The 13,660-nt window shown below is 40.6% G+C and overlaps 2 protein-coding genes across 7 annotated transcripts in view; one reads left to right on the forward strand and one right to left on the reverse strand.

Moving 5' to 3' along the window:
• The window catches only part of SYTL3 (synaptotagmin like 3), a 67,654-nt gene extending 63,360 nt beyond the window's left edge, over positions 1 to 4,294 (reverse strand). For 4 of the 5 annotated variants that reach the window (XM_034765300.1, XM_034765302.1, XM_034765296.1 and 1 more), the window contains exons 1-3: positions 3,802 to 4,294; positions 2,552 to 2,621; positions 1,933 to 2,163 (exon numbers count right to left, since the gene is read on the reverse strand). The gene's annotated coding sequence lies outside the window, so the exon portion shown is untranslated. Of the gene's footprint in view, positions 1 to 1,932; positions 2,164 to 2,551; positions 2,710 to 3,801 lie in introns of those variants that run through there. The other variant, XM_034765297.1, reaches the window with a different exon arrangement.
• Positions 4,295 to 4,569: 275 nt separating this feature from the next.
• Positions 4,570 to 13,257, forward strand: DYNLT1 (dynein light chain Tctex-type 1). Of its 2 annotated transcripts, XM_034765305.1 has the most exons (5): positions 4,570 to 4,708; positions 9,732 to 9,773; positions 11,341 to 11,464; positions 12,327 to 12,404; positions 12,830 to 13,257. In XM_034765305.1, the coding sequence occupies exons 1-5, from the start codon at positions 4,682 to 4,684 to the stop codon at positions 12,898 to 12,900; spliced, it is 342 nt and encodes a 113-aa protein (XP_034621196.1). In that variant the 5' UTR covers positions 4,570 to 4,681; the 3' UTR covers positions 12,901 to 13,257. The 2 variants fall into 2 exon arrangements, with proteins under 2 accessions (XP_034621196.1, XP_034621197.1); XM_034765306.1 differs by lacking the exon at positions 9,732 to 9,773 and having other exon boundaries at positions 4,605 to 4,708.
• Positions 13,258 to 13,660: the final 403 nt, after the last annotated feature.

The following is a 13,660-nucleotide window of genomic DNA, read 5'->3' on the forward strand; positions in this document are numbered from 1 at the left end:
TAATAACAACTGTTCCTCAGGATTCACAGGGGGGAAAAATCTTACAAAACCTTCAGACACCTTCCTTCTATACATGCCTGCTGGGAAAATCCATCTAACTAGCGTAGAGTTTTATACTGCCACTCATCATTATAATGCTTAAGCACCTTCTTTGTAAAATCAATAGCAACAGCAAGATTCCTAATGAACTTCATGATTCCTCTCCCTTTTTAGAGTATAAACACTTTGATTAAGATAGGGTTATGTTTTTGTTTGTTTGATTTGTTAGTTTTGAGACCAGGGGGACTTTCCAGGGGCATTCCTAAACTTGTGTGAGGGAATGGTACAGGGCCAATGTACACAGCTCTATGCCTCTCTCCTTTGCAACATCCAGTGCCGGGTTCAGATTGCAGAATCTTTGGAGCACTCTGGGCTCTGGAAATTTTGAGCTGGAGAGCAGCACATTGGTAGCAGTAGGGAAGCCGTCACAAGTTAGAGCCGCCCAGAATCCAGGAGGACCAAATGTCTATAATATGATAGAGCTAGGTCTCATCCGCTTTGACAGAATGTTTTTTGGAACGCATGTGCCCTATGAACTTGGCTATGCTGTCTGTACCCATCACTCTAACAACTAACCCCCATTCTGATCACAAAGTCAGGAACAGATCCAGAAATACTGACTCCCAATATTCCACTGCTCTACCACATATAGTTGCCATTTTGTCACTGGCAAAGGGTGTATCATGTTCCTGTCTATGGGCTGGTCCACCTAAAAGATAACAACTTAGTTCTGCTACATTACTCTATTAGCACAAGAGGACTGCAATATGGATCTGGAATTTCTGAGTACAACCTTTGCCGATGACCAGCCATGCAGGAAAATGTAATATATGCTCACATAATTACGGAGTATAGCATAATATATACTTATAAGTGGGCAGGATTAAGTTTGCATGAGTAACTTTACTTCTGGCATTTCTTAATCTTTCAGTATTTGCAACTTTATCCTTCTCTTAAGGTTGCTTGTTTGCATATAATATATAATAAAGACTCTCTCTTAAATTAGTACTTGTTTGGGGGCTGGATGCCTCAAGGCATTGCTAATAAATCAGAGATCTTTTTGCTAATAGGTCACCAATCTGAACTCAGACGAGCTCAGTAGGGAGTAAAAATTGGGGTCTTTCTAAATTGAAATCCTCAGATGAAAGGCAAAGTATTACTTTTATCATGTTTATTATTATTTATAATAATAAATACCCAAATATTGTGGTGATATATGGAATAATAGTATATGATTGTATATGAACATTCTTTTTTCATTTTAAATTACTCAGATATTTTCATTGTGAGATCTATGAATAACATTTCCAATTCCTATAGCCACATTTATTTTTTGGTTTTGATAGTGACACTGAATCAAATACATACAAAATGATCTGTGAAAGTAAGGTCCTGATTTGAGATAATTTGACTATCAGATCCATTAATTCAAAAGAGAGACGTGGCATATCTACAATAGAGACTCAGAGTAATGCTATTTCCTGGAAAAAAACATGCAAATCACAAATACTAATGGACTTCATGGCAGTTGCCTCTCATACAAATATGAATAAAATTAATTAATTAGAACTCACTTGACAAGCAGAATTATGGGAAAAATTTGCACTATCGGACTGTAACATTTTAATTTTCATGTAGATATAGAATGTTTTCCCATAACAATGTCTTTTGTGTTGTAAAATTAAATATGTTGCTTGCACTTCTCTCTTGTGGTATTAATATCATCCTATCCAAGTTTATCCAGTAAAAGATTACTTCACAACAAATCATTTCCAGTTCAAGTTCCAGCTCCAAGTCTTTCCACAAATCCTTTAAAAACTAAGCAACATTGTTTAAGCAAAAATCCATTTCTCCTTGCTGTGTTAGATAAAACAGATTGAAAATATGCCTTACCTTTTCAGCTGCCACAGAAGGAAGAGATGTGGAAATGAACTGTTCATTAGAGATTGAGGAGTTCACTTCTTCTTTACTGAAAAAATTTGATTTTCTCCCCACTCTTTTCCTTCCTGCAGGGGCCAAAGGTGGAGTAAAACATCTGTAGACAGTGATCCCGTGGCAGCCAACAGAGACCTGGCTCAGGGGATGGTTGCTACTGCTGCCACAGGCTCCAAAACACTGCTGTTCCTGGGAGCAAAGCAGAGACTAGTGATCAAACGGAAGTTATTAGCTTCTTTAAAATTCTAAAAAGAGGTTTCACCGTGAGAAAATGCAATGCTGAATTCATCAAAATGTGCTTATGGCCCCCAAGCCACCCACAGGAAGCATAGTGGCTATGCTTTCTTAGACTTCCGAATGATTTCGCTTTCTGAAGTAATAGATTTGCAAAAATTGCAAACCTCAACCTCCTCATTGAGACTGAAAAACACTGGTAAACTGAGCAGGCCCTTTACTGGAAACAAGATAGCCTGGTTTCCTTTCCAGTCAGTTGCAGATCACAAAACATGACAGATAGAAGACACTATGAACTTTCCTGAATGAACACCTATGAAAAGTAGAAATGAACCTAACTCACCAAGTATGAGTCTGGAATCAGATGCAAATCCAAAATCCATGGATGTCTGGATTGGGGATTCCAGTCCAACCTGTTACAGAGATAGGCTAAGTATCTGCATCCAAACTTCTTTAGATTCTGGGAGTGGGTATTGAGCCTCTTTTTCCAGGTCAAGCTCATCTCTAATTTAAAGGAGCAATTATTTCTGGGTCAAACACAATATATAAAATAGGACAACAGGGTTCTTTTTATTTCTTAGATGTCTTGAGAAGTGGCATATATCAGTACAAAGTCTATAAAGCATTGCCATCCACATGGCAAAATGAATCAGCTTGTGTGACTCTTTAATTGCATAGCTCTACTAACCCAATAGGTTCAAACAGCATGTGCTTAACTTTAAGCATGTCAGTAGTCTCACTTAAGTAACAAGAACTGCTCTTGTGCATAAAGATAAGCCCATGAGGAACTATCTGCAGGATTTGGGCTTTTGTCTTTACTCAGGCGACATTCTTATTGGAGTAAAGACTTACTGGCAGTCTTGCCAACCAACCTTAAACATTAAAAAATGAGTTTATTTTTAATCTCATGATTTTTAAGACAAAATTTGGATTATTTTTATCATTTGGTTTGTGAGCCTGTAAGATCCACTTGGGTCATGTTTTCAAGCTTTTCTCTACAGCCATGAAGACCAGACACATCCCATCGCCCCCCCCCCCCCGGTGTTTTTTGATTTTTTAAAGCAAGCTGAGATTCTCATGAAATCACATTCCCAGAAGCTGCTGCTTTAACAAAAACAACAAATAGTGGGAAACTTGAGATTAAATCACATGAATTGACATTTCTGGATCTGTTAGTGATTCCATCATCTCTCAGCATCTTCCATCCAAGGCCTCTGATGTGCTTTATCAACATAAAAACCTCACAACACCTCTGGGGAAAAAACTACTTGGGCAGCCATGGCAGGATTTGAGGCCAGACAGAAAGGGCCAAGTTGCATGGGGTGTAAACCAGAGAACGATCAGCAGATATGTTTGGAGATGATTCAATTGGTGTTGGTCCTGCTTTGAGCAAGGGGGTTGGACTAGATAACATCCAGAGGTTCCTTCCAACCCTGATATTCTACGATTCTAAGTGACAATGGGGTCAACTCTTCCCATGGGTGCGACTTGGAACCATCTCACTAAGACCAACCTTCCCAGCAGTGCCCACTGATTGTATATATATATATATATATAAAAAACTTTTAATTAAGGCAAAGTTACCACCCGCACCTCCGAGCACGCTAGAGAGAAGAGAACGACCACATTTCTAAAAAGCTGGCCCCTTCGTGGCACCATTCTGGCCGAGATAGGTGGCGTGAAAGTTTCCCCCAGTCTAGGCCGCCTGCAGCCGGGGCCCGGGCCATGGGCAATGCAGAGTCCTGCTGATCACACACCATCCTCCACGGGCGCTGCGCCACCTGCCGGGGGTGCGGGGCCAGCCTGGGGACATGGTCAACAAGTCCCAGGAGCGGGCGGCGAGGCCCGTACCACGCTCAGGCAAACCCAGGCCAGCTAGGCCCACTCACTGCCAGGCCTATGGGTAACTCGGAGGGGGTCCGGGTTACCGTGGAAACAGACAACTACCACCTTTGTCACGTGGGAGACATTGGGCGGAGCCTAGCGCTGACTGGCTGCTGTCACGAGATTAGGCTGTGGGGGCGGGGTAGAGTGGAAATTTGCGCCTTTCCCGGCACCAGTGTATCCCAGAATGCACCGCCCTGCCTGTGGCTGAAACCGGGGCCAGGCGGTTTACGGAGCACGGTAGATTACGCAGGCGCAGTATGAGCAGCAAACTGGGAGGGGGCGGAGGTGTTGGATGAGCCGGCTCAAAATGAGCCGCTCGAGACTAGCGGAGGGATATGTCGGATGACAGAATGAGGTTGAATGCGCAGGCGCACTGTAGGCACCGTTCGGCGCTGCAGAGAGATGTGAGGTAGCTGAGAGCATTGCGCAGGCGCGGTTCGAGCGGCTGGGACGCCAGTGGGCGGGGCGGGTGCGCAGGCGCGGCGCGAGCAGCCAGCTGTTGGCGAAGAGGTTATCCAGGGGGCGGGGCCGGGGTGTTCGCTACAGGCTGGCGGCGTGAGTGGTTGCGGTCCGAGCCGGAGGAAAGATGGACGAGTTCCAGTCAGGGGAGGAGGTAACGGCTCGGGCAGCGGGGCAGGGATCCCGGCGAGGAGCCTTCTAGGGCGCAGGGATCCCCAGTTCGCATTGCTGCCGCCCCTCCCCGACACACACACTGGGGGGGGGGGTTGCTAGGAGACTCACCATCCCCCGGGATGCTCGGGGAGTGGGGGCGAGCTGAGTGTCCGGGGGCAGGGGGACTGGGAGCCTCGCGCTGCCCCGGAATCCCCAACGGCCGGAGCGTGCCCGAGCTTCTAACGGGCTTCCCCTGCCTCCTGCATTGCCCGGGGGGAGTAACGCCCGGTGCCCCCTCCTCAATGCTTGTGAATCCCAGGCGGGGGGAGGGGAGCGGAGTCTTTGTGTTCTCCATGTGGCAGCGCAGTGCTGGGGCTGCTGCCGTTTACTTGCAGGAGCAGGGTGCCATTTGATTAGTTAGTACCACACATCCAAGGAATAATGACAAGGAATCCTTGCGGCACCTTAGTGACAAACACATTTATTTGGGCATAAGCTTTCGTGGGCTAAAACCCACTTCATCAACCTGTCCCCAAGGAATGATGTCTCCCAGAACTGCATATCCGCGGTGGGGTTTTGATAACATCACAAACCAAGTGGACGAAGCTTGATTAATCCAAATCTTAACATAGAATTCAAGCTTTAACTCTTTGTACATTAGTGGTCATTGAAATATCTCACTAAGCAATATTCCCACATCCTGTCCCTAGGTCTCTCTCTTGTGTTTCTGTATCTTGAGGAACCACTTATCTTTCACCCTTCTTCTATGCCCCTCTTATTGTCTTCTATCCTGAAAGTTTCTCTTTCAAAACTTTTTTGTAGGCTATGATAGAGAAATATCGTAATAGACATTTTCCTGAAGTCATTGTATGAAACTTCACTATTGCATTAAAATTAAGTGCACAAAAATGTCACATAGCCCAGAGGCTTGAGCACAAAAGCAAGAGCCAGATAAACCTCTTAATTGTGCCTCAATTTTGCAGCACACAAAGATGTTTACTTCATATTTCACAGGCACGTACCCCCAAGGCCATACACATTCAACTTTTACCAAAATAATTCATGATTTTTACAAAAACTATTTGTGTTTTACTGATTTTTTTTTATTGAAGTACACAAATACTGATTATTAAGAAAACCAGTATGTTAAATTAGCTGTTTGTTAAATTAGTCTAAGTGTAAATGAAAGGCAGTCTATTAAAGCAGTTAATGTGTAAATTGGTAAAAAAATATGTAAATTAAAAAAAAAGTGTCAATTTCCTGGAGCTAGCTCCCTGCTCCATAAGGAGAGATGAAGGCTTGGTAACTTGGGCTGCCCTCTCTCCCCCTGAAATGGGGAGCTAGGTCAGAAGTATTTACTTTGCTCTTTGTTGCATGTTTTTTTCCACTGACCTTCCATACCCTGATATGACTTTTTCAAGCAAATTAGTACAGAGTGGAGGGAATACTCTTGAGAGAGTTCCTTATACCAGTAGGAGGAATAGCTCAGATGGATTTTGAGGGCTTAATCTAGTTTTCATCAAACTCAAAATGTATGTACTGCTTAAATGCTAATAAGAGATATTACATCACCTTCATCTTATCCGACCAAGGTCTGTTGGTGAAAGAGACAAGCTTTCAAGCTACACAGAGCTGCACTTCTGGTGTGGGAAAGGTACACAGTGTCCCAGCTAAATACAAGGTGGAATAGATTTAGTGTACGTAGTTAACACATATTTTTTTTTTTTTTTTAAGGGACCGTTCAAGGTGAAGTGGCCTATTAATACATCTGCAGTCATAGGATGAAAAAGGAGGGTTAGTGGGTCACAGATTGTTGTAATAAGCCGTAAATCCTGTGTCTTTGCTAGACACTAAAAATCATGATCTTGATAAAAGTTATGAATTTAATCTCCCAGACTTGTCTTTTGAAGGTGTTATGCAGGGTTCCTTTGAGGACGGGGCCTGAAAGGTCTGATATGGTGTGACAGCTTTGTGAAAAGTGTGTGCCCATGGGTGATAGTGTTTTTTTTTCCTCATCATTTGTGTTTGAGTTCATTTGAGAGTGTTGTGATTGTCTGGTTTCACCCATATTGTTGGGGCATTTAGTGCCCTGGATGAGGTACATCACATGTTGTGATAGGCATGGGTAAAATCCCTTGATCTTGAAAGGTGTGTTGGCTCATTACAACAATCTGCAACCCACTTTTTTCCATCCTATGGCTGCTCAGGTGTTAATAGGCCACTTCATTTGGAATTGTCCCTTAGAATGTGTTATCTACTTATGCTAAACAATCTGTTCCATCTTGCATTTAGCTGTGACACTGTGTTCCTTTTCCAGACTAGGAGAAGGACTCTTGTCTCTTTCACCAATAGAAGTTGAGGCCTGTCTTTTACTGGACCAACTTTTCTCTTTGTGGTTATGGGCAGCCTGTAATTACCAGTATTAGTGCCAGTAGGTAAAAATGAACAAATGGAATTGTCATACACATTAAGTTTACTGTGTTATAACTTGTGACTACCATACTTGAATCACCAAACAATCATTGAACACATTAGCAGTGTCCAAGAGACCACCAGTTTAGTAAACTGTTTGTATTTGTTACCAAGACTTGTTTTTTAAAAACTATTGATTCTGTGAAGATTAGTACACACAGGTTGTCATTGTCTTCCCCTTTACCATTTCAAATGGGAGAAACATAATTTTATAAGCCTCCGATGTCAGGAAATGTGACTCTGACATAATGGTCATGTTTGTGTAAATATTCTAGCACCTTTTTCTTTTTTCAAATGCCCAAGGAAGTCCAGTATGAAAGAGTTAATGAAAAGACTGAGAATCTAAATGCACAAGTCAAGAAGGTCAAAATTATGGATTCTACAGCAGAAGTAACTTAGTGACATTACACATACACAAGTACAAATTTAGCACAGTTTTCTGTTGGACACCACATTGTTAGCAGAATCCGTCAATCAGAGCTTGCTTTCTTTTTTTTAATGAAGATTACATTGCCACTATTCCCCCTTTTCTTCCTCCCCTCCTCCAAGTTTTTTATTAATTCCTCAGGACAGAGGAACTGATCCCTTTTACTTCATTCATAAAACATAATCTCACATCAAGGGTTGACTACAAGCTCTTTGGTCTCTAAAGATATTTTACAAGGGTTAGGTGGAATAAACACTTAATACTGTAACATGTAAGGAATAAAGACACTTAAAATAGAACTGTATCAAGGAGAAACACGTTGTACAGTTATACTTGCATATACACACACACATTATTGCCAGTTTGACCGTGTCACTTTCCTTCTCTGCGCCCACTCAGCAAGCTTGATCCTGATGTTTTTTCTCAGGCAAAACTTCAATTTTACCAAGCTCAATCATTTTACTATTATCCTTAGGGCTTGGCTACACTTGCAAGTTAGAGCGCATTAAAGGAGCCCCAGGCGCCTTAGCTCACTACCCATCCACACTGGCAAGGCATGTAGAGTGCTCTGACTCCACGGCCAGAGCGCTCCTGGTACTCCACCTAGGTGAGAAGATTAACGCTTGGTGCGCCTTGGCTGAAATGCCCAGGGGTCGGTGTGAACGAGGTGTTGCATTACTGCGCTCTGATCAGCCTCCGGAAACATCCCATAATCCCCTTAAGTCAAGTGGCCACTCTTGTCATTGTTTTGGAATCTCCGTGGGAATGCGGATATGCCCTTTGAAAGCTCCGTTTCTGACAGCCAGCATGCTTATCAGCTCTAGGACAAAGCAAACAGCTACTGTGGAATGCTGTGTGAGGGAGAGGCGGGGGGGGGGGGTCTGCTGCTGTCTGAACTTGCAAGACAGCATGTTGACATGCTCTCAGCCCCCCAAAAACCCACTCTCTCCCCCACATACATCCAGCACAGTCCCTGTCACGCTCCACTCCCCCCCCCCCATTTGAAAAGCACGTAGCAGCCACTTGCATGCTGGGATAGCTACCACAATGCACTACTTTCAGCTGTCAGTGTGGACAGATTGCAGCGCTTTCCCTCCTGTGCTTTACGAAGGCTGGTTTAACTCAAAGCGCTCTACATCTGCAAGGGTAATCATGCCCTAAGTATCTTCATTCCAATTTTTCTGTTTTCTCCATCAGTAGTCACATCAGATTGTAAACTCCGTCAGATTGTAAGACGTTTGGAGCAGAGGTTATTTCATGTGTATACAGAGTCTAGCATTACTTGCTCCCTGATAGGAGCCTCGATGCTACCACGATATAAACAACCTGGACATATTTAAAAAGCTGTGGGGAGCCAAGAGACTGCTACCTACGTGGAAGAGAACTTCAACAGAATAGTAAAAGTGGAGTGGGAATGGACATGTCCCCTTCTCCGTAAGGTTGCATCTGGGCTGTCTGCTTTTAATCTTTGTGACTAATAATTATTATTGATTATAATCAAGACTTTCAACAAGCCAGGAAAGTGAGTTATGACTTCTTGGGCAACAATAACTCAGTCCTTGAGTACATACATACCCAAATCTAAGACTACAATTCTTGCATTGTATAGGCATAGTTAGTAGAGTCCTGATTTTATAGGGACAGTCCCGATATTTGGAGCTTTGTCTTATATAGGCGCCTGTTACCCCCCCCCCCCAACTCCGATCCCGATTTTTCACACTTCCTATTAGGGTGACCAGACAGCATCATGCCACTGTCCTCTAAAAAAGAACAGCTCTGCTCAAATTAGAGCTAATATGCTGAATTTTATTGTAAAATGAAATAGGTCAGCTAAAGTCTTACTTAATTCCATGCTAATCCAAATGATTACTAAGAAATATTTTATTAGCAATGTAGGCAAAGTACTGATTTAATCCAGTGAGGTGCCTAATTAAACGTAAACAAGGAAGATTAGGTGCCTCTTGATTTAAGTCTGACAGACTATCAGTCTAAATTATCCTAAAAAATGTACTCTTAACTAGCTAAATTTCCACTAGTGAAACTTGTACTCGCAACTAGAAACTGGCTCCGAAACATTTAAAAGTATTCATTTTATTTAAAATTCTATCTCTGAATTTTTCTGTAGACTTCTTTTGTTGTTGATGAAGTGAGTAACATCATTAAAGAGGTAAGAAGTTACCAAATGTCTTCATGTTGTCCTGTGAAAATGTAACCTTGTATGCTCTATATTTGTGTTATACTATTTGCTCTCAATAGTTTTTGTGTACAAAAAAACCTATCTTCCAACCAATACATTGCTTAGTATTAGAAATAGATATTACATAGGTTATCATTCAGTTTTCTATTAAGACTGATACCAGTTAATAGTTGTCTTTTTAAATCTATTTAAGTATTGTTATGAACTTAAAATATATCTGATATTTAGAGTATGTTCCTCATCTAGTGTGAAGCTTTCTTCATAGTAATTCCTAAACAATGGAAATTATATGAATAAGGTGAAATTTATGCAGAGGGGCCTAAGCTCCATTTAAAACTCAGCATGAAGAGCTTTGCACAGCCCCTCTGCACAAACATAAATTTCACTTATAAATGTCTCACACGTCAGGATTTTTTCCTCAAAGATAATGCATGAGCTACATATTTGATGTAGACGCTTTAAAGTGTATTTGAGATAAATGCCCTGTAGTTGCAAGTTGCTAAGAAACTTGCATCTTGTCTACAGAGGTGTTTGTTTGTGGCAACCACCTTTCCTGTTGTAGAAATTCAGTAGAATGGCAAGTAGATGGGATTAGGACACATTGTTTTGATGTATAGTAACCAAATAAACTCTCCAAAGTTGCAGATTAATGTAGTCTTGGTTAAGGAGTTACTTTCAATGAATTGTGGCCATTTAATATGTCTCTTAGGAATTTGGAAGGCCCCTTTCATATACTGTACTTTTTTTTTCTCTACACTAAGTGAATTCGTTCTTTGATTTTATATTTTTTTAAGGAAGCAAACTAAAACTTCTGTAAGAAAAGTGCATGACCTAAAATTACACATTTGCTGTTCAGCCATAAAATGTGCCTGCTTACTTTGAAAATGTACACCACTGGGTACAAGTGAGAATCTGTACGCATAAGTAGTGGAATTTTTTATACTTGCTTTCTTAAATAATTTTCAGCCATGTGGTCTGTCTTACTTCTGGCTATTGGTGTAGTAAAATAACAGGATTAAAAAAAAATAAATAAATCTTAAGACTACTTCAAAGATTAAGCACAAACAGTTGAAATTCTACTTTCAGACCCAGCTCTCTGCACAGAGTCATACAGCAGTACCAAACATGTATATGTGTGAATATCTGTTTGTGAATCAAAATGTTTCCAGTCACTCTAGTTCTGTTGCAAATGCAAGTAACATTTGTAGTTCATAATGCCTATTTGGGATTCTGCAGTAGGGGTTTGAGAAAAGCAGGAATCAAATTAAAATCAAAGGCTAAAGTAGAACGATTGACATCACCGTGCTAACAAAGAGCAAAGCACTCCAAATGATTTGGTCTTACATGGTAGGTGTGTGGTAAAAGTATTTCTAATACATACCACTGCTACAGACTCTGGCATCTTCAATTCTAGTTAAACTTGGGGTTCTCCGTAAACTGAATGTCCAATGTGTTAAAAACATATGAAGTACTTAATTAAAATTAGAGGTCTAAGCTGGATAGTGGCAACATATCTTTCTATGTTTGTCACTTTTAGGCTATAGAAAGTGCAATAGGTGGCAATGCCTATCAACACAGCAAAGTGAACCAGTGGACTACAAGTGTGGTAGAACAAACTTTAAGTCAACTAACAAAGCTGGGGAAACCTTTCAAGTATATTGGTAAGTTTGTGCTGCTATATTGGCTTTGCTTACATTTCAGTCTTCTGGTATAGTCAATCTATTAGTGAGATTTATTTAAAGATGAATGCAAAACTTTTTATATAAACTGTCTCCTAAACTAGAACAATACATTATATTTTAGTTATAAACTATGAATATACAGTAAAGCTGATTTTATAGTTTGATTTATTTGCCAAATATCTAGTGTCAGTCTGTAGATTAGAGTCTGGCACTGGTATTTTGCGTGCTGTTGGTTTTGTTCCCCTTGCCCCCAAGAGGTAGGAATATTGTTGCCCCTTCACGAGGGGGGTTGGGAGGAGTGAGACATAGAGATTGTGACTTGCCCAGCATCCCACAGAACTGGGGAAAGAATCCCCATCTCTTGTCACATTTCACTGCCTTAACCACAAGACCATCCTTCCTGTTACAGGTTATAAACTTCTTTATTTGTTACCAAAGTGCCTGTGAGTCCCAGTCCTGGATCACGACCTTATTGTGCTAGGTGCTGTACAAAGCGGGGGAGGGGGAGCCTTTCCCTGTCCAAAAGATCTTAGTCTGTCTTGAGATTTTATGTAGGTGATGGCCAGAGCTGATTTATTTGGGACACCTTTGAAGTATCCGTGTTAGCACCTTAGCTTTTTCTTACATTGATTTTTAGTGCTTTTGTATTTATTCTGTTATACTATTTGACGTGTAGGGGTCTGCATCTTTTTGCTAAGAAGTTTTTACAGTAAATTGCATTCATGTGGTGGATGTTGCATGTAGTGAATTTGAGTTCATAGACAGAGGGGACTGATGTAAGTGTGTTGATAGTAATGGTCAGTTTGGTTCTCTAATGGAAGCCTCTTTTGTATGTTAACAGTGACCTGTGTGATTATGCAGAAAAACGGTGCTGGCCTTCACACAGCAAGCTCGTGTTTCTGGGACAACACCAGTGATGGTACAGAAGCGACTTAATTTTCTTTCTTAAAAATAGCAACTTTACATAAAAATTATCATGCTAGAACTTGCTTTTATTGACAAGATTCTGATGCTGTATTTTAGCTAAGACTGACACTTAATCTTAAACTACTATTTTGGAGCAGCGTGGTACAGATTAAACTGCCTTTGGTGGAAAGGAGCAACAAAAGTCTCCAAATTAAGAGGCTTATAAATTTATTTCAATACATGTGAAGTTAGCAGCTAATTTCTTTTAAAAAAATTGCAAAGTTTAACTACTGTGATAGCTTCACTCTTAGAATTTAAAGTTTCACTTTTTAATCAATTTTTAATATAGATGTCTGATCATGATATGGGGAAGCATGCATAACTTGGTGTATGTAATGACAAACTTCTTGGTTTTAAATACTTTCTCTTCTGCTGTAGGAAACTGCACTGTGAGATGGGAGAATAAGACTATGTACTGTATTGTCAGTGCCTTTGGACTTGCAATATAATTGCCTTGGAACTGCTCAGCCTTCTACTGATTTTCTTCTTCAGCACTTCCATTTCATAATCTGTTCAAATTGAATACACTTTTGTTTTTAATGTACTTTTTTATGTAGTTCTTTCAAATGGAGAAATGTGAAAACACTAGTCATATGCTGTTACAAGGACTATACATTTGATCTTTATTGCACCAGTGTTGCCAGACTGTCTTAAAATTTCAAGGACTTTTCAAGGTGCTAATAAACAAAAACCACCCTGAAACCTGCTGCAATGTAAAGGTTTCTTTAGCTTTACTCTCTGAAACTAATTTAAATAAGAATTTTCACACTTTGTACTTTTGGTTAGCATTAAATTATTGAAGTTCATAACTTTGTGTGACTCATCTATTGAATTCAACTGTTTTGTGGTTTTGGGTTTTTGTTTTGTTTGGGTTTTTTTGTTTTGTTTTTGTTTTTTTTTTGGTAGGGGAAATTTAAGAGAATAGCTTTTCATTCTACTTGTTTTCAAGGTGTATGTCATAATTAATCTCTGATGTAGACAATCTGCCTACACTTCAGTGTAGGCAGAATTGCAAAAATCTTATTTGAGACAATACTATTTAAATACAACCATGGTAAAGACTAAATGAGCAAAGGCACAGTCTAAAAAGATTCTCTGATCTCATCTCTGCTGCATTTAACACTGGTCCCAAGAATGTGTTTCTTCCATATAGTAATTCAGTAATTTTGTGAGCCTCTTCAGCACCATCTGTGTTTAAATAGGAGGGCT

The sequence above is a fragment of the Trachemys scripta genome, chromosome 3 (assembly GCF_013100865.1).
Source record: "Trachemys scripta elegans isolate TJP31775 chromosome 3, CAS_Tse_1.0, whole genome shotgun sequence".
Classification (NCBI taxonomy): Eukaryota; Metazoa; Chordata; order Testudines; family Emydidae; genus Trachemys; species Trachemys scripta.

Excerpts from the sequence above, each read along its gene's own strand:
- DYNLT1 (XM_034765305.1), top strand. The coding sequence starts at position 4,682 with ATGGACGAGTTCCAGTCAGGGGAGGAG. Across the intron at positions 4,709-9,731 it reads AGTTCCAGTCAGGGGAGGAG|ACTTCTTTTGTTGTTGATGA; the intron begins GTAACGGCTCGG and ends ATTTTTCTGTAG. Across the intron at positions 11,465-12,326 it reads GAAACCTTTCAAGTATATTG|TGACCTGTGTGATTATGCAG; the intron begins GTAAGTTTGTGC and ends GTATGTTAACAG.